The sequence below is a fragment of the Euleptes europaea genome, chromosome 20 (assembly GCF_029931775.1).
Source record: "Euleptes europaea isolate rEulEur1 chromosome 20, rEulEur1.hap1, whole genome shotgun sequence".
Taxonomy (NCBI): domain Eukaryota; kingdom Metazoa; phylum Chordata; class Lepidosauria; order Squamata; family Sphaerodactylidae; genus Euleptes; species Euleptes europaea.
The window spans coordinates 1397666-1416652 of NC_079331.1; the positions used below are offsets into that span (position 1 = coordinate 1397666).

At 45.6% G+C, this 18987-nt stretch overlaps 1 protein-coding gene across 1 annotated transcript in view; it reads left to right on the forward strand.

Moving 5' to 3' along the window:
* Positions 1-985: 985 nt before the first annotated feature.
* Positions 986-18987, forward strand: part of VPS13C (vacuolar protein sorting 13 homolog C) — a 78037-nt gene continuing 60035 nt past the window's right edge. The window contains exons 1-13 of the mRNA XM_056865808.1: positions 986-1085; positions 6955-6998; positions 7197-7239; positions 7368-7463; positions 7793-7894; positions 9155-9214; positions 10887-10952; positions 12551-12660; positions 12992-13051; positions 15467-15526; positions 15625-15705; positions 17923-17980; positions 18700-18827. Of these exons, the coding sequence (XP_056721786.1) occupies positions 986-1085; positions 6955-6998; positions 7197-7239; positions 7368-7463; positions 7793-7894; positions 9155-9214; positions 10887-10952; positions 12551-12660; positions 12992-13051; positions 15467-15526; positions 15625-15705; positions 17923-17980; positions 18700-18827 (1008 nt within the window). The remainder of the gene's footprint in view (positions 1086-6954; positions 6999-7196; positions 7240-7367; positions 7464-7792; positions 7895-9154; positions 9215-10886; positions 10953-12550; positions 12661-12991; positions 13052-15466; positions 15527-15624; positions 15706-17922; positions 17981-18699; positions 18828-18987) is intronic.

Here is an 18987-nt window from a genome sequence, read left to right on the forward strand (position 1 = left end):
GTGTGTGTGTTAAGTGCCGTCAAGTCGCTTCCGACTCATGGCAACCCTATGAATGAAAGTCCTCCAAAATGTCCTATCTTTGACAGCCTTGCTCAGATCTTGCAAATTGAAGGCTGTGGCTTCCTTTATTGAGTCAGTCCATCTCTTGTTGGGTCTTCCTCTTTTCCTGCTGCCCTCAACTTTTCCTATCATGACGGTCTTTTCCAGTGACTCTTGTGGTCTCATGACGTGACCAAAATACGACAGCCTCAGTGATTCTTTGTCTTGTGGTTTTTGTTTTGTTCTTTCGAACAGCTGAAGAGACTTTTTCCTCTCAGCGTGTCCTGTTGAACCTTTTTGAAGCTTTTGGCTAGTAAACTGGTCTGAAGAGAATTCCTGATCTCCAGCGCACTATCTGTGATCTGACCTCATCTAGATAGTGTTTCCAGGCGCAACATGATCAGACATACCTGGGACAACGTTTTTTTTGTTAGGCTCTAAAATGGCCATAGTGCCCAAAGAAAAGCCTCAGGTGCGCCTGAGGGGGGCGGGGCAGAAGGACAACCTGTCCTCGCGCTCTCCACCTTTTCCCCCCGCCTTTTTTTCCCGCCTTTTTCCTCCCCCTCCCCCGCACCCTCGCTTCTTTTCTCCTCAGAACCCACGAAGGCGAGAGACCAGGGGCGAGAAGGAGGGGGGAGGGAGGAGCTTGGGGGCGGGGCCTCGTCGCGCGAGCCCCGGCCTATCGCAGGCCGCGCGCGCGCCACGGCGGTTCGGTCACGCGACTGGTGGGGGGGGGAGGAGGATAACGCCGAGGGAGAGGCGGGGCGGGCGGTGAGTGACAGGTCAATAAGCGAAGGGGAGGAAGGAAGGAAGGAAGAATAGGGGGGGGGGGGGTCCGGAGCCGCGCCTGCGCACTGAGGGCGTTCGGTTCGCTGTCAGGAGCGGCCGGTCGGGGGTCGAGGCCGGCCGGTCAGAGGGGAGGGGGGTCTCCGCCGCCTTCGCCGCCATGGTGCTGGAATCGGTGGTGGCCGACCTGCTGAACCGCTTCCTGGGCGACTACGTGGAGAACCTGAACAAGTCCCAGCTGAAGCTGGGCATCTGGGGCGGTAAGTTGGGGTGGGGGTGGGGGTGGGGGGGAGATGGCCGCGGCTTCGGGGTGGCGGGAGCCCACCTGCCCCCCCTGGTCCTGTGAGGCTCTCCCTCCCACTCCCCACCCACCCACTTTGATCTGCTCCCCCCGCCTGCGCTCGAAAGCAGCGCCCCGCTTGTGGAACTCACTGCCACAAGGTGTGGGTGGCTGCTAAGGACATAAGAACACAAGAAAGGCCCTGCTGGGCCAGGCCAAGAAGGCCCACCAAGCCCAGCCGTCGGTCCACACAGGGGCCTCTAGGAAGCCCCCAAACAAGACGACTGCAGCAGCATTTATCCTGCCTGGGTTTCTTTACAGAACCCAAGATAACAGGCCTGCTCCTCTGATCCTGGAGAAAATAGGCACGCATCATGGCTAGTATCCATTTTGGCTAGTATCCATGGATACCCCTCTCCTCCGCGAACATGTCCACTCCCCTCTTAAAGCCTTCCAAGTTGACATAAGAAAGGCCCTGCTGGATCAGGCCAAGGTGGCCAACCAAGCGCCTCTAGGAAGCCCGCAAGCATGACCACTGCAGCAGCATTGCCCTGCCTGTGTTCCACAGCACCTAATATAATAGGCCTGCTCCTCTGATCCTGGAGAGAGTAGGTATGCATCATAACTAGTATCCTTTTTGACTAGTAGCCATGAATAGCCCCATCATCCATAAGAAAGGCCCTGCCAGATCAGACTCAGGCCCACCAAGTCCAGCCGTCTGTCCACACAGTGGCCAATCAGGCGCCTCTAGGAAGATACAAGCTGTAGATTAGCATTTGGCTGTCCCTCGCTTCAGTTACTAAACATAATGCTTGGAGTACTATGCAGTACCCCCATGTTTCATAATTGCCACAATGAAGAACATTAGAAAGGCCCTGCTGGATCAGGCCAAGAGGGCCTACCAAGTCCAGCAGTCTGTTCACACAGAGGCCAACCAGGGGCCTCTAGGAAGCCCACAAGCAAGACGACTGCAGCAGCATTATCCCGCCTGTGTCCCACAGCACCTGATGTAAATAGGCATACTCCTCTGATCCTGGAGAGGATAGGGATGCATCATGAAGAATAAATGTGCATCATGAGTTCAAGGAGTGTGTGTGGCAATAGAGCTCCCATGCACAGAGGCAGTCTACCATTCAAAATCTGGTGTTGCAGGGAGACATTAGGAAGAATTTTCTAACAGTAGTTAGAGTGGTTCCTCGGTGGAACAGGCTTCCTCAGGAGGTGGTGAGCTCTCCTTCCCTGGAGGTTTTTAAGCAGAGGCTAGATGACCACCTGTCAGCAATGCTGATTCTATGACCTTAAGCAGATGATGAGAGGGAAGGCATCTTGGTCATCTTCTGGGCATGGAGTAGGGGTCACTGGGTGTGTGTGTGGGGGGGAGGTAGTTGTGAATTTCCTGCATTGTGCAGGGGCTTGGACTAGATGACCCTGGTGGTCCCTTCCAACTCTATGATTCTATGATTGTCCCAAGGTCACCTGGTCAGTTTCATGGCGGGAAGGGAGGGCTGATTATTGGGGGGATTACATTCCAAGCACCATCTGCAACATAGGGATGATTTGGAGAACGAGTGGGGGAAGGGAAAGCAGACCACAAAAATGGGCTGGAGGATGATCCTGATTACTCCTGTTGGCCTTACTGCCCCTCCCACCCCAAATAACAGTTCTTAAAGCCACATTTGGGATGTGGTGGATGCATCCTTCAGTAGCTGTTGCAACAGTCTGAAGGACAGGGTCAGATGGATATGCTGCTTGTGCACTTTTAAAATGTCCCTGATAGCTATGTTTACCCTTAATTTTTGTATGTTATCTTTATTTCTTCCTGCTTTCGCTCCCCCCTTTATTGGTGTTGACAGCTGCTGAATCTGCGGCCCCTGAAGGGGTGTGGTGCTACGAGGAAATGTGCCTAGTTATGAAATATACCTGTTCTCTTGACTTCCCTAACTCCATAATGCCCCAGGGCACAGACACGGTCTGCTCCCAGATCCTTCAACACGACAGCCCTTCTTCCACAAAGAGCCACGTCTTTTTTGAAACGATCAGTCGCTTTGTATTCAAGGTCTCTGATTTGCCTGTATCTAGTTTGGGAGTTAAAAATGGGCAGGTTCCTAGCCCACAGTATCAGATCATATTAATAAATATGGCACAATAGAACATATGCTATATTTATGATGCTTGACCTCAGAAAGCAGGTGTTTTTGAGGGGGAGGGGCTCTCTATGTAAGAAAGCAGTCCAGCTCAATGACAGTGAATAGTGGAATAAGAGGCAAATGCATGTTTGAATATCCTTGTATCAAAACTGAGATTTCACCAGGTTATTTAACGAGAACCTAACCATAATGTGAATTAACCTGGTTTTTAATGGTGGCTTTTGTTCCCTCTCCTCATGATGGCCTTATAAGAAAAGCCCCCCTTTTTATGAAAAGAATGCTGAGGCTGAAATTGAGGTTTGAATCCAATTCTTGCAGCTGCAGCTTTTGTTATTGTACTGAGTTGTTATTCCATCTTGGCATCCTTTGCCCTTTTGACAGTGCCTGGTTTGGAAAGTGTTGAAGACAGGGGAATGCATAGGGACAGTATATGTTTTTGAGAGCTTTGTTCCATGCCATTTCTTGAGAGGGATGCAAAAAATATCCTCATTGGCTTTCACTTCTGTTTTCCTTGCTGAGTAAGATAATACTTGTTGGGAAATTATAGGTATTTCAACAAAGCAGGCTTCCTTGTCAAAGTGATTCCTGCAGATCATGCTATAGCTTTACATAAGAGGACATGTTTACTTTGCTAGGTTAGCCAGAAGCACAAAGCTGGGTGAAGCAAGATAACTTGGGAGAAAAAAGGTTAGAAAGGATCAAGTGTTGCCTTGAAGAAATCAGCTGATCTGTGGTGACTAAGAGGAACCTGGACTGTGTTCAAATGGTAGATGAAAGAATGGTTTGCAGATCACATGAATGTACTGTTGTGGATTGGCTAGCTTGTGGGATGGTAGACTTACAAAGTGCCACAAAGCGCACATGCTTAAAAGCTAGTTTTAAAACATTTGAAGCTTGGGATGTCACTTACCAAAGGCTTGTTTTGCAGCATATATGTGTCAACGTAGACCGTCACAAGACATTTTTTGTAGTAATGCAAAACTCTTGATCATTTGGATTTATTGCTTTAAAAGATTCCTCCTGCTAGGCAGTGGATTTTGAAACAGTGGTGGCATTTTTAATTCAGGTATGGCTGGCAAGCACTATATTCATCAAACAGGAATCCAGGTGAACTTAAAAAATGTATCTGGTCTATAACAGTGTCTGCAGTGCTGTGTGGGGGGCATTATCTGGGGGAGGACGATGTGGGTTTCCTTCAGTATTTATTCACATGCAAACATAATTTTAGTGGTTAGTGGTTATATGGGGGGAGGAGGATGTGGGTTTCCTTCAGTATTGTTTATTCACATGCAAACATAATTTTAGTGGTTAGTGGTTATATGGAGGGAGGAGGATGTGGGTTTCCTTCAGTATTGTTTATTCACATGCAAACATAATTTTAGTGGTGTTTTGATTTGGCTGAGGATAGCCGCAAATATCATCTGCAGGCCTCCTTATTGCCCCTCCTTCCTGTTATATTGTTGATGTCAACGGAGGGGTAACCTGCTTCTAAATTTTGATTTAGATTCTTATTGTTGGTGTAGTGATGTTTTTATATGATGTTACCCGCTCTGATCCAGCTTCGGCCGAAGACGGCGGGTTATAAATCACAAAATAAATAAAATAAATAAGCTTTATTCTAGTGGATAACACAAACTAGAGCCGACTCATGATGAAAACTTTGGCTTGGTTAAGTCTTTTTGGTCTAAGGTGCCACTAGACTCTTGTTTAGCTTTGCAGGTTTAGTTGATCAGAATGTACCAGATTGATTAACCAGTGATTTGACTGAAAGCCTTACTTTTGTTCGTTCCAGTCGGGGTTAGATTTGAGGACATTTGCACATGATCTTTGCACATGTCTCAGAGCCCTCTGCAATGTCAGAATGGGCTCTCGTGCTTCCCATTGGTCACAGTCAAGCCAGCATGAACGAACGGACTGGGTTGTTGCTTCCAGTGTGGCCAGTAACATTGGATTGTGTCACCCAAGAGAGCTGCTTAGGGAGCTGGTCCTAATCGTTGTTCCATAAGAGTTTCTTTTTTCATGAAAGGTCAGTTTAATCCAGCATTCTGTTTTCAATAAGCAGGCTGGTGCTGGCAAGAAGTGGACCAGCTGGGGTTCACGCACCAGTCAGGATTTGTTACTTCCATCTGTCAAAGGAACCTGTTTCTGATCATGATTGAAGGCAGTTAGATGATGTCACAAAGCCAATTCTGAGTGAGCATTTGTCTCCATCTGAGTGGTGTCTGGGTTGGAGCTGTGCTGTGAACATTTTCTTCCCTGTTCATAGTCCCCCCCGGAAGTCGCTATATGGGAGATCAGTATTTCACATTGGGATTTTTGTTGTTGCAAAATACAGGTCCTCTTTTTAGCTTGGCCCAGTTTCCAACATAAATCAACATTGCAAGGAAGATAACTGCCAACTGCAGCCATGCAAAGTTTGATTGCCCTTGATAAATAAAAACATTATCTAGCAGACCTCCTGATATCAGCTTTCACCTTAAACCGCTGGAGCTCGAAGTTGCTTTTATGTTTAAAAAGTTGCCACTGAAACGAATGGAAGTGGTAGGACTTAATGTGTTTATGATGTACGTTTCTGGAACTTGGCACTGGGCTGAACATCACAGTAAATGAAAGTGAAATACTTCAGCGGTTGACATGCTCTGCTTTTTGCTCTTGCTGGGATCTAGTTAGATCTTAAAATGCAGTGTGGGTGTTCTGTCCAGGGTATGCCTAACTTGTTTTCTGTAAAAACTGGATGCATAGAAAAGAGCAGGTGTGAAGGAATAGATTTGGGTGTGAATGGATTTGGGTGTGAATCAGTGACATCCTTGGCATTTTATATGCTGACTTTCTCTACCACTTAAGGGAGACTCAAACCGGCTTACAATCACCTTCCCTTCCCCTCCCCACAACAGACACCCTGTGAGGTAGGTGGGGCTGAGAGAGAATGACTTGCCCAAGGTCACCCAGCTGGCTTCATGTGTAGGCATTCTTATGTTCTTATTTCTCTTTGGACAGTCTGTCAAATGGTAATTGAGAAATATATGTATGCTTCTGTCAACATGAGGTACACTTTTAGGGATGAGGAAGCAATAAAAAAGCCTTACATTTGAGGAGTTGTCCCCTTCATAGTGACATTCATTTGCACCCTGCCTTTCTCCACGACTGGGGCCAAAAGCAGCTTACAACGTGGTGTAATGATTAAGAGCGGTGGTTTGGAGTGGTGGATTTTGATCTGGAGAACCGGGTTTGATTCCCCACTCCTCCACTTGAGCGGCGGAGGCTAATCTGGTGAACTGGATTTGTTTCCCCACTCCTACACACGAAGCCAGCTGGGTGACCTTGGGCTAGTCACACTCTCTCATCCCCACCTACCTCACAGGGTGTCTGTTGTGGGGAGGGGAAGGGAAGGGGATTGTAAGCCGATTTGAGTCTCCCTTAAGTGGCAGTGAAAGTCGGCATATAAAAACCAAGTCTTCTTCCTCTTCTTAATTTTATCCTCACAACAATCCTGTGAGGTAGGTTAGGCTGAGAGTGTGCGGGAGTGTGTGTCCCAAGGTCACCAGGCACATTTCCATGGCGGAGCAGGGATTCAAACTCGGGTCTCCCAGATCGTAATCTGATACTCTGTCCGTTGCACCACGCTGGGTCCTTTCTAAAATGAATTAGGATATTTCAGACCCAATACAGAAATGTTGATAACTCTTTTTCTTTGTTTTATAGGAAATGTGGCGCTAGATAACTTACAGATTAAAGAGAACGCACTGGTGAGCACTTCTTTTGATCCAATGAACAAATTAGTGGTCCACATCGCCACTAATATAATCCATTTCTCATGGGTACCTTTTTCTATTCTTCTCTAATTAAAAAAAGAAACCATAATGTTATATTTTGGTGACATTATAGAGAAACAAATGGTAAGATAGTTTTGATATAATAAATATGTATTTTTTTCCTCCCATCAGAGTGAACTGGATGTACCTTTCAAAGTAAAGGCTGGACAAATAGGTAGGTGGATAATTCTAATGCACATTTTTAGTCGATGATTATGAAAAGCTAGAAAATTAAAACATTATGGCGGTTAGTAGACTCGTTTTTACACGCAGTCTCTCTAACGTATGTTATTTTATTTCTAGACAAGCTTACCTTGAAGATTCCTTGGAAGAATCTATATGGAGAAGCAGTAGTTGCAACTCTAGAAGGCCTGTATCTTCTGGTTGTCCCTGGGGCAAGTAAGTTACCAGTAAAATGGGTGATGAACGGGTGGGGTGGGGAGAACTTCCCACAAAGCTTGGGATGATGGGGGGGGGGGTGAGTGTGTACACCAGCAGCGTGTCCTTGATTAAAGAACGTGGTGAATAAACCAAACTGGGGTGCACCAAAGGAACAGTAGTTTGGGGACAGATAAGAACAGAAAGATACATAAAGGGGTATTTTGGAGGCAAGGGGATGTAATAGTAAGGGAGGAGGTTGTATCGAGGAAGATCCTTTCCAGGGTGCCGTCCTTCCGCAGTTCCACCTTGTGACTTTGTCATGAATTTTGCATTGCTGTGTCCTGCAGGCATTAAATACGATGCAGAAAAAGAAGAAAAGTATCTGCAGGCTAGCAAGCAAAAGGAGCTGTCAAGGATTGAAGAAGCCCTACAGAAAGCAGCAGAGAAAGGTATTGTATACAGTTGCAATTCAGTATTGTGAGGTAACATTTCTGAAGAACTGAGGCTAGCTTCTACAAAACAGGGCCTGAAAACTGTCTTGCAGTAGGTGGCCAGTGTGCACTGAAAAGATCCCAATTGCCTGGCTGTTCAGAAAAAAAAATGACTCCAGAAGTGAGAAATACAGGTAGAAATTTCTGAGTTGAAGATTCTCAACACACTGTAGTGCCAGGTTGTGTTCTGTTGTCTTTTATACTTTGGCTATTTTTAGAAGCAGATTATTGGAATTCTTCTAAGTCTTACAGACTTTCTGTGTTACTGTGTATACAGGTTGTGGCTTTTGGAAGCCTCTTTCTCTCATTGCAAAATCTAAAATACAAGCTCCCTGCATATTTCTTATCAGACCAACTGGGAGTAGATGTTTCAACAGCCTTGTAAACTGGCACGAAAAGCAGCCAGTCAACAAGAAGTCTGTGTTTTTTGCACAATTGGCCAACTGTCTAACTGGAATAAATGGATACTCTTAGTGACTGCTGTAACAACGGATTGGTCCTTCGACCCTTTTTTGTTTTATGCCATTGTACAGTACCAATATGCCTGCTAGTACTCATGCTATCATTGTCATGAAGGGGAAAACTAACTTCATGTTCTTGAAGGGCTGTCATATAGAGGAGGGTGCCGAGTTGTTTCTGTTGCCCCAGAAGGTCAGACCAGAACCAACGGGTTAAAATTTAATCAAAACAGTTTCCGTCTAGACATTAGGAAGAATTTTCTAACAGTTAGAGCGGTTCCTCAGTGGAACAGGCTTCCTTGGGAGGTGGTGGGTTCTCCTTCCCTGGAGGTTTTTAAGCAGAGGCTAGATGGCCATCTGTCAACAATGCTGATTCTATGACCTTAGGCAGATGATGAGAGGGAGGGCACCTTGGCCATCTTCTGGGTATGTAGGGGTCACTGGGGGTGTGGGGGGGAGGTAGTTGTGAATTTCCTGCATTGTGCAAGGGGTTGAACTAGATGACCCTGGTGGTCCCTTCCAACTCTATGATTCTGTAATTCTAACGCTTTTTCTTTCCATTGTATGAAGCTTGTGTTGTAGATTACATTCTACAATGACAAGAGTTTGTGGCAGTAAATGCAATAGTTTTTTCTAAATATTTTGAAACCGGTTTTGTCGGTTTCAGTGTCAACAAAAACAGTATTGATGGTTCAAATTGAAAAGGTTACGCTGTTTAAAAATGTATGCTTTTTTGGTTATTGCTGTCGTATGGATGAAGGCGCTCATTCAGATTTCATATATGGACTGGAGAGCATTGTGTATGAGGATGTCAAGCCCGGTGGGTATGCATGGTTAATTACTTACTCCCGAGGAGATTTGGAGAGGGAGGTTGAATGATGGCCGGTCCAGTTGGGTTGACTTAAACTGAACTAGATTAACTGTTAAAATCCCGTAATGTGGGGTCGGTAGAAGGGAAAAGCTGATACACCCGTTTAGGTACTTAAGAATAGACCTCACATAATGTTTCTGAGAAGTTTGTTATGCAATCTCTCTCTCTCTCTCTCTCTCATGCTTGCTCACAAATAAATTCTGCAATACTTGTATTTCAAAAGAAGGGGAGAGTAACATTATTGTGCTTAGACAGATATATTAATTTTTGGAGCCTTTTTAAAAATGCGGTTTTAACTAACTGCATTGGGCGAAGAGTACCTTGTACTCTGCCCTGAACTCTGTGAAGGAAAGTGTTTGATAGACAGCAGAGTTTCTGCCTCTGTGTAAGGCTCAAGATGCTAGCCCAAACAGGCAAAATTTGCTTGAAATTTATTTATCCCACATAAATTATGATTGCATTGTGCTATGTGCTGGGGCTACCATTGTTTATGGGGGAAGAGGGAATGTGGATAAAACAATGTGGGTTGATTGTGATCTAATGTTTGATTCAGTTAACATGGTTGAACTCAGAACAGAGGGATAAAAATTTTTAAATCTGTAGTCACCCTATTAAAAAGAAGTTAGACGAGATTATGCAGTTTAATCATTAATGCCCGCGGTAACAGTTTTCTGATCCTGTTCCATAGCAAATAGCATGACTACACCCAGCAAGTCTGTTGCCTGATGCTTAAATGTGATTTGTGGGGAAAGGGTGGAGCTTTCATTTACTTCATAAAATGTCTGTCTCATGTGACTGTAAAGCTTTCCACAGTTGGGATTTAAATGGGAGATAGAACAAAGGTGAATGTGTTGATGATATTGGCTGCATTTGTTAGTCTACCCAGATGTGGATACTTGGTTCTTCCTAAGATAAGTTTCTGCTAATTCATTGTACAGATTTAAATGGCTACCTTAAGTAGATGGCCATGCAGCCCTGCAAACATCTTCCTGGGAGTACGCCCCATTGAGCAGACTTGAATAGACCAACTGAGCGGGGCACTGACTAGCCCCCAAAATGCTCTCTCTTTCTAGGAGGGGCCTGGCCTCTAAGGGTCTTCAGCTTCTTATCAGGCAGTGATGCATGGTGTTTGCTTCTCTCGCCACTCAGTCTACTGGTAGAGCTTCAGGGGCTTTGCATTCCCCCTTCTGTTTCAAAGCATATATCTGGAAGTACCCCTGCCGCGGTGATTTCCCATGTTCGTTTTGACTTTCTCCCTCCAGTTGTGCGCCTGTAAATAGCCGTCCCTTTGTCCGTACCTCAGTACTTTGCAGAACCAGAACATGTAAAGAAACCAGGTGTGTTTTCTGAAGCTGCCTAGGAAGCATTGGATAGTTGGTTCACATAGCCTCTGTAAAGGCCATGCAGTCATTCTCCTCTGTTCCTATTGGCTTAAGAGGAACAAGGATCATCTTGCAGGCAACTGGAAATAACTTAACTAAATTTATGCAGTCATTTTTCTTCTTCATGTTTATCCTTCAACCCTTCCCCCCCGTCTTCATTTATTTTCATTGCTTGCTCTGTGATACTTGCCTAACTTTAATTTATCCTTTTTTTCTGTAAAATTGCTTGCATTGAGAAGGACGTAAGTCTAAAAAGTCTAAAAAGCATTTTAAGAAACGGTTTAAAGGTCGCGATCGCTCAAAAGGTAGGTAAAAAACCAGCACAGCGTGTTGCACATTTTGTTTGGTGGTTTTTTCATTGTTAAAACATTTTTTTTGAAATAAAAATGCAGCAGATCATCCATAATAAGATGACAAAGTGGCAACTGTATGCGTGACCTTATTCATGGTGACGGCCACTAACTCCACTAGTGATTGTTTGACTTTGATTAATGTAGTAGAAGTTAATGTTTGTTGCTGTGTTTCGTTGGGGTGTTTGTCCGTCCGTCTTGTGTGGAGCAAAAACTATGAGTCTTTCGTCACCTTAGAGGTGAGCAGATTTATTGTGGCATGAGGTTTCGTGAGCCAGAGCCCGCTGTGGGAAGCTGATGAAGCGGGCTCTAGCCCCTGAAATCTTACGCTAAATCGGTTTGTCTCTCACGTTCCAAAGAACTCCTTTTTGCATACATGTTTATGTGGATATGAACGCAGAAGGGAGGCCGTTCCTGTTTCGATGCCTCTTGCTCTCTCGTATTTTGGGGCCCTGTTCAGAGCTTTCTCTCCTCACCGGGTTATAGTAACGTCCTGAAGCAGAGCTTCGTTTGATGCCCCTGAGTTAATATTCACTGAATGATGATCCATTCGTATGGTCTCTGACTTATGGGTGTTATCGTATGTTCTTACGTTCTTATGGTGTCCTGTGTGGCTCATTTTGTGCAAAGGTCAACAAACAATGGTAAAAGTTAGAGCTGTCCGAGACTTTATTTCTGCCTGTGCATTTGTCTGTCGCCTTAGAATGGCCAGATCTTATTTGAAGTTCTGACTGCTTTTCTCACTTCTCAAATATAGATGCATGTCACATTTGCTCCCGGCAGAGCTGTTTGCTCACAACCCCTTTTTGTGTGAAAAAGGAGTGTTGAAGTTAGCCTTGTTTGAAGCACCCTTGATATAGTTGTCTGTCTATGATTTATATAGGTTTGTGTCACAGGTTATGGGGTAAAGTGCAGCAAGGAGGAACGGTGAAATCTCTGTATGTTAGCATGAACTGTGCAAGAAGGAATAACTCTGATAAATGGTTTTTACCGTTTTGTTGTTATATTTGTAATTTTAATGTTGTTACTTGCCCTGAGCCCAGCCTTGGCTGGGAAGGGCTGGTTAGAAGTACAAAATAAATAAAATAATTAAATAAATGCTCTTGCTTGAGCTTTTTTTAACTGATCAGGGCCTAGGAGGTGGATAGCTGTTCCTAAATGTGCAGTTCCTTTCTGCACAATCTGTTTAACATCTGCGTTTTTATACTAAAATATCAATAAACAGTTTAGCAAAATACCAAAAGCAGTAGAATAAATACAGTTTTAACAGCCAAACTTCTAAACTAGCGCCTTAAAATTGTTCGGAAGTTCTGACTCCACCATAAAAAAAGACCTCGCCTGCTTCCTAAATGAGGCAATTGGAGTAGAACGATCTAGAGGAAGAGGATAGACAGGATAGAGCAGCTGCTGGAAAGGCACCATAGATGACAAGTGATGGAAAGTACACCTTATTTGATGTGGTACCTTGAAGCTTAATGGCACTAAGTAACCTTTGGAGGGAAGCATGACCTTGAGGTGGAGAACTGACCAGCCACACTTCTTTTTTTATTTAGAGAAACCAAAGGAAGAGAAGAAAGACACCTTTCTGGAAAAGCTTGCAACACAAGTCATCAAAAATGTACAAGTCCAAATCACAGGAATCCATATCAAGTACGAGGATGACGTAAGTATTGTGAGCTCCTTCTGGCGGAGGTAAACAATATGGAGGTCTCTAGTAGCAGTTCAATAAAGTTAAATCCCGATGGGCAGCCGTGTTAGTCTGTCTGTAGCAAGAGAAAAGAGCAAGAGTCCAGTAGCACCTTAAAGACTAACTTTATCTTCCCACACACTATTTCTCTAGATCCAAAATTATTCAATTTACCTTGAGCTGTTGGTGAGTTAGTATTTGTTTCAGACTGTCCACATAGGTTTTTCCCCCCTTTTGTGACCCCTATAAGCTGGTGGAGCAGTCTATATAATGTTATGGGTACTAATATCACTTTTGTTTTTTGTAGATCACAGATCCCAGCCGGCCCCTTTCTTTCGGAATGACCCTGGGCGAGCTGAGCTTACTGGTAATGCCGACCTCTTTGGGAAGAATTCGCGCAGTTTTATTGAAATGGGGGCAGCCTCCTGTGTTTCTCGGTTAATGAAAAGAGCAAAGCCCTTGAGTCTTGTAATCCTCAGACTCATGAAAATGGGCACGTAATTGGAAAGGGGAACTATTAGTATGAGAGGCCTGGCTTTATGCTCAGATTTAAGTGGACAAGCCAGAAAGAAGGTTCCTCTGTGACCCTGGACAAACCACTTAGGCCTTGAGGCAATAACACAGCTGCAAAATGGAGAGCCTGAGAGAAAATGACCGGTGGGCCGCGGCTGTCTGACAAACATTTTTCCAGGAAATTTGCTGCTGCTAGAGACAGAAAAATAACTACATGTTGAGTACTGACGCAGTTGCAAGCGAGTTCATTCAGTGTTTTGTGATTTTTCTGATTAGGAGAATCTGAGCTCTAAAGGATGAAAAAAGTGACCTTTTCAGGGCTGACTGTGCAAGAAGGAAAGGTGGGCTGAGGGGAGACATGATAGAGGTCTATAAAATTATGCATGGTTTGGAGAGAGTGGACAGGGAGAAGTTTTTCTCCCTCTCCCATAATACTAGAACACGGGGTCATCTGCTAAAGCTGGAGGGTGAGAGATTCAAAACAGATAAAAGGAAGTATTTTTTCACACAATGCTTAGTTAAATTTTGGAACTCCCTGCCCCAGGATGTGGTGATGGCTGCCACCTTGGAGGGCTTTAAGAGGGGAGTGGACATGTTCATGGAGGAGAGGGGTATTCATGGCTGTTAGTTAGAATGGATACTAGTCATGCTGTATACCTATTCTCTCTAGTATCAGAGGAGCATGCCTATTATTTTGGGTGCAGTGGAGCACAGGATGGTGCTGCTGCACTCGTCTTGTTGGTGGCTTCCTAGAGGCACCTGGTTGGCCACTGTGTGAACAGACTGCTGGACTTGATGGGCCTTGGTCTGATCCAGCAGGGCCTTTCTTATGTTCTTATGAAAGATGGGAACTCGCCTACTGGAAATTAGCAGAGTAGAAACGGGAGGTTGCTGTCTTCCTCTTTTTTTGTGTGTGGACATTGGTTCAGAAACTCTGATTGTGGTTTGAAGTATGCTTAGCAACTAGTCTTAGCAAATGGGCAACGGGACAGCTGCCCTGGGCCTTGCATTTTGGGGCCACTCACCCTCCACCTTGGGCAGGGGGAATGTTTCCTTGTATCAGTGCCCTTCTGCTAAACCCCTGACTGGGAAGAGGCTTTGGGGTGGGTGGGGAGCTGCCATTAAGAAGAGGAAGAGTTGGTTTTTTATATGCCGACTTTCTCTACCGCTTAAGGCAGAATCAAACCAGCTTACAATCACCTTCCCTTCCCCACAACAGACACCCTGTGAGGTAGGTGAGGCTGAGAGAGTGTGACTTGCCCAAGGTCACCCATCTGGCTTCATGTGTAGGAGTGGGGAAACAAACCCGGTTCACCAGATTAGCATCCACTGCTCATGTGGAGGAGAGGGAAATCGAACCCGGTTCTCCAGATCAGACTCCACCGCTCTTAACCACTACACCACGCTCATGCTTGAGCAGAAAACCACACACTGCACCTTGCATCCTGCCCATCCTGCTTTCACTTTCAGTAATCTTTTCCCCCCAAAAGCCCTCCCCTCAGCTTGCTTAATATAGAGAGTTGCATATTGGGAAATATTTCCTAAACCTGCATTTTTTTTTATTTTTGCAGTCAAGTCACATCTGACTTATGACGACCCCTGGTGGGGTTTTCAAGGCAAGCGATGTTCAGAGGTGATTTGCCATCATCTGCCTCCACGTCACGGCCCTGGTATTCCTTGGAGGTCTCCCATCCAAATACTTACAATCATAAAATCATGGAGTTGGAAGGGACCACCAGGGTCATCTAGTCCAACCCCCTGCACAGTGCAGGAAATTCACAACTACCTGTCCCCCACACACACCCAGCGACCCCTATTCCATGCCCAGAAGACGGCCAAGATGCCCTCCCTCTCATGAACTGCCTAAGGTCATAGAATCAGCCTTGCTGACAGATGGCTATCTAGCCTCTTCTTAAAAACCTCCAGGGAAGGAGCACTTGCCAGGGTCAACCCTTATTAGCTTCAGAGATCAGACAAGATTGGGTTCACCTGGGGCTATCTAGGTCAGGGCAGACTTGGTTATTACTTGGTTAATTTTTTTAAGCAATTAATACTTCAAAGCTGCCGCGGTATCAGAATGTGAGAAAGCAGTTGCAAGATTCCCCTTTTAGTCGCCTGAAGTTGTTGGTTTGAATCATGAACTGTGTGATGCCATCCTAAGCATGGTTATCAAAAGTGTTTCGTGCTCAGAAGGCTGTGGCAGTGAATTAAATGTTTGAAATAAAGAGCAAATGAAAAATCGTTTAAAATGCATGTTTTTGATTTCCAGACTGCTAATGAAAATTGGACTCCTTGCATTCTCAACGAGGCTGCAAAAATCATATATAAGGTAATGTCTGTCACTACTGCAAGGTTTAACTTTACTGCTTAAATTGAGGTACTGAATTGTACATGCTAGCAGTTAATGAAGTCTATCTCTTTTTCCAGCTGTTGCGGCTTGACTCCCTCAGTTTCTACTGGAATGTGGACACTGAAATGTATTATCGTTCTTCCCGGGAACAAATACTGGTAATTTAATACTAAATGAGCTTCATGTTTAGGTAAAACATGCTATTGTGTTGTTACTGATGTAGATGATTTCCCACCCCCCTTTAAAGCAGTGGTTCCCAGAGTGGGCAGTACCACCCCCTGGGGGTGTGTGATTACCTAGGGGGGCACCAAGCGGCAAGGGGGCAGTGAGGGGGGACACTAGAGGTAGGTGGGCCCCTTCAGTTGTGTTGTTCACTAATTTATAATAGATCAAGCTACGGTATTTCCATCCTGCTCTGTTAGAGTTGTTGGTGAAAGATAACTCCGGCAGGCAAGCCTAAAAATCTGCTGCTGAACTCCAGACAGCCACGCAATGATTGCTGAAGTTTCAAGAGTCCACACCTGAAGCAGGACTGTTTCTGGAAATGTTTAACAGCTGAATAAATTAGAGATCTTGCATTCTTATGTGCAGCAAGAACCTCTGTAACAATTGAACACGGGTGCTGTCACTGCGCTTCGAATCTTTTCCTACGAACGGGCATAAAACTGCCGGACTTGAAAGCCGTGCACTTTGCAGGATGACCCTTTGCTCTCCCGAATCTGTTCCTGAACGTGTGGCTGGGGGTGACGGAGGAACACCTTATCAAACAGGAAGCAGAACTGTTCCTGGTTTTATCAGTCTGGCATGTGATCGCTTCGGTTAATGAACTGCAAGCAATCTTGTTCCTTTCTGTGTAACAAGCCTCGTGCTGCCTGGTAACACAAGTGGGAATTTGCTGGGGAAATTGGTTTTCGAATAGCCAATATCCTCATTTCCAAGAGAATTTTATTAATAGAGTTAAGAGATAAGGAAATAAACTGGAATACAAATAACATAAAAGTATCCAACCGCTCTAATTTGTTGCACTACTTCATTAAGGGCAACAAGGAAGTGAACATGTAACAATTTATAAGTTGTATTCCCAGTTAAAAGAATAATTTGGCTCTTGTGATGTTCCCCCTCACCCCCCCAGTAAGGAAGCATATCTGCCAACTATTTCACTGTACCTCAAGAACAAATACACCAGCTTTACAATATGTTACTTCGTTGTACAGGAAAAAAGCCCTGACCTGGCCAGCCCCAGGCTAGCCTGATATTGTCAGATCTCAGACGCTAAGCAGGATCAGCCCTGGCTAGTATTTGGATGGGAGACCTCCAAGAAATACCAGGGTTGTGACGGGAAGGCAGGCAGTGGCAAAACCACCTCTGAATGTCTTTTGCCTTAAAAACCCTATGGCGTCGCCATAAAGTCAGCTGTGATTTGATGGCAAAAAAAGGGTGGGGGGAACTAGAGAACATGCATATTTTAGAGTGATCGTATCATGCGTTACTCCATATCTTTGATTCCAAATCTACTTCTGTGGAGCTCAGGCCCCTTCAGAAATCCTCTCATGCTTTTTCTATTTAACATTTCCGCCTCTCCTTGGATTGTGAACTGGCATGGAGAAACCACATCTTGCGTACCGCACCAGCACCTAACCAGCTTGCACTGGCACTAGCCGCTGTGGTGCAGCGGTTAAGAGTGGTGGTTTGGAGCAGTGGAGTCTGATCTGGAGAACCGGGTTTGATTCCCCACTCCTCCGCATGAGCTGTGGAGGCTAAACTGGATTTGTTTCCCCGCTCCTACACACGAAGCCAGCTGGGTGACCTTGGGTTAGTCACAGCTCTCTCATCCCCACCTACCTCACAGGGTGTATGTTGTGGGGAGGGGAAGGGAAGGTGATTGTAAGCTGGTTTGAGTCTCCCTTAAGTGGTAGAGCAAGTTGGCATATAAAAGCCATCTCGTCTCCTCCTCCTCCTCCTCCTCCTCCTCCTCATTTTATTCAGTGGGGCTTGCTTCAGGCAGGGTGTTGCAGGCCAAGGCACGAAATCTCATTTTAGTCCATCTGGGATATTTTTGTGTTCATTAGGTATGCAAATGTGCTTCTTCAGGGCTACTTACTACCGCTTTTGAAGGAGCCTTCTTTAGAATGTCTGCAAATGTAATTTCAGAGCTGTAAGGCGTGCATTACCTTGGAGAAAAACTACAGCCCCTGGAGCCGCTTCTGGAATTAGTTTCACCTCCTGGCCTGAGCACGCAAATACTTCGCAGTTTACTTCACAGCAATGTAAAACATTCATGTTAGAACTGAAACTTCACCGCCACCATTTTTCCTCCACGCAGCTGTAATAATGCGCTCGATGCCACTTAACACTTCGCTATTTGGTCTTTGCAGGAGCAACTGAAAAAAGGAGTCCCTTCCGTCGGCCGAAAACCTCCAAAGTATCAATACAGTAAGTGTGTGGGATGAGAGTGTGTGTGTGGGGTGCCTGGTTTACCTCTGCTAGGGGGAATCTGGGAGGGGGGCTGGAGGGGCGGAGATCAGCCTAGCAGTCTTGGTGCTCTCACACGGCACTGTAGTGAGTTCTGGTTCGGCACACTTTCTGGAAGTCTTGTGAGAATGGGAGCATCAAGTGTACACAACTTTCACAGGGACACCCTTGAGTCTTGGGGAGTTTTGGTGTGGAGTGAAGAGGGGGAGGGTTTTGCGGAGGGGTGCAGGCCAAGAAGGGTGATGGTGCCAATCCTGGTGTCTTGGAATGTCTTGGTAGGAGGGAGGGTCCGGGTTCCTTTATCTCCTAATGTGTGGCTGTGTGCAGCATCTTTTAAATCTGAGCTCCTGGCTCTAGTACTGATTCTTGGGGGCAGGGGCCATGGCTCAGTGGCGGAGCCTCTACTCTGCATGCAGAAGGCCTCAGTTTCGATCTCTGCCATCTCCAGTTAAAGGCCCAGACCGTCGGTGTTGTGAAAGACCTTTTTCTGCCTGAGACCCTGGATGAGCCGCTGCCAGCCTGAGTAGACAATACTGACTTCGATGGGCCCAGGGTCTGATTCAGTAGAAGGCCACTTCACGTGTGTTCATGTGCAACACCGTGCCGCCTACAATTTTCTTGGTGTTTTTATGCTAGTTGTAAGTCCTGTGTTTGTTTCCGTGCCCATATTTTGCTTCCAGTATTTAAGCCAGTGTCGGCTTCTGCAAAGCTGTACATCAATCCTTACGCGGAAACAGAACTGATAACGCCAAAGGCTGATTGGAGCATGGAAGTGCAGAGCATCGCTGTGGAGCTCACCAAGCCTCAGGTAAAATGGCAGTTTCGGGATCTGGTTTGAGGGCCATGGCGCTGCCTTTGACCGCTCGCAATGGACTGGCTCCAGTATCTTGCTTGTGTGGAGCTCCTGGGAGAAGAAGAAGGAGTTGGTTTTTGTATGCCGGCTTTATCTACCACTTAAGGGAGACTCA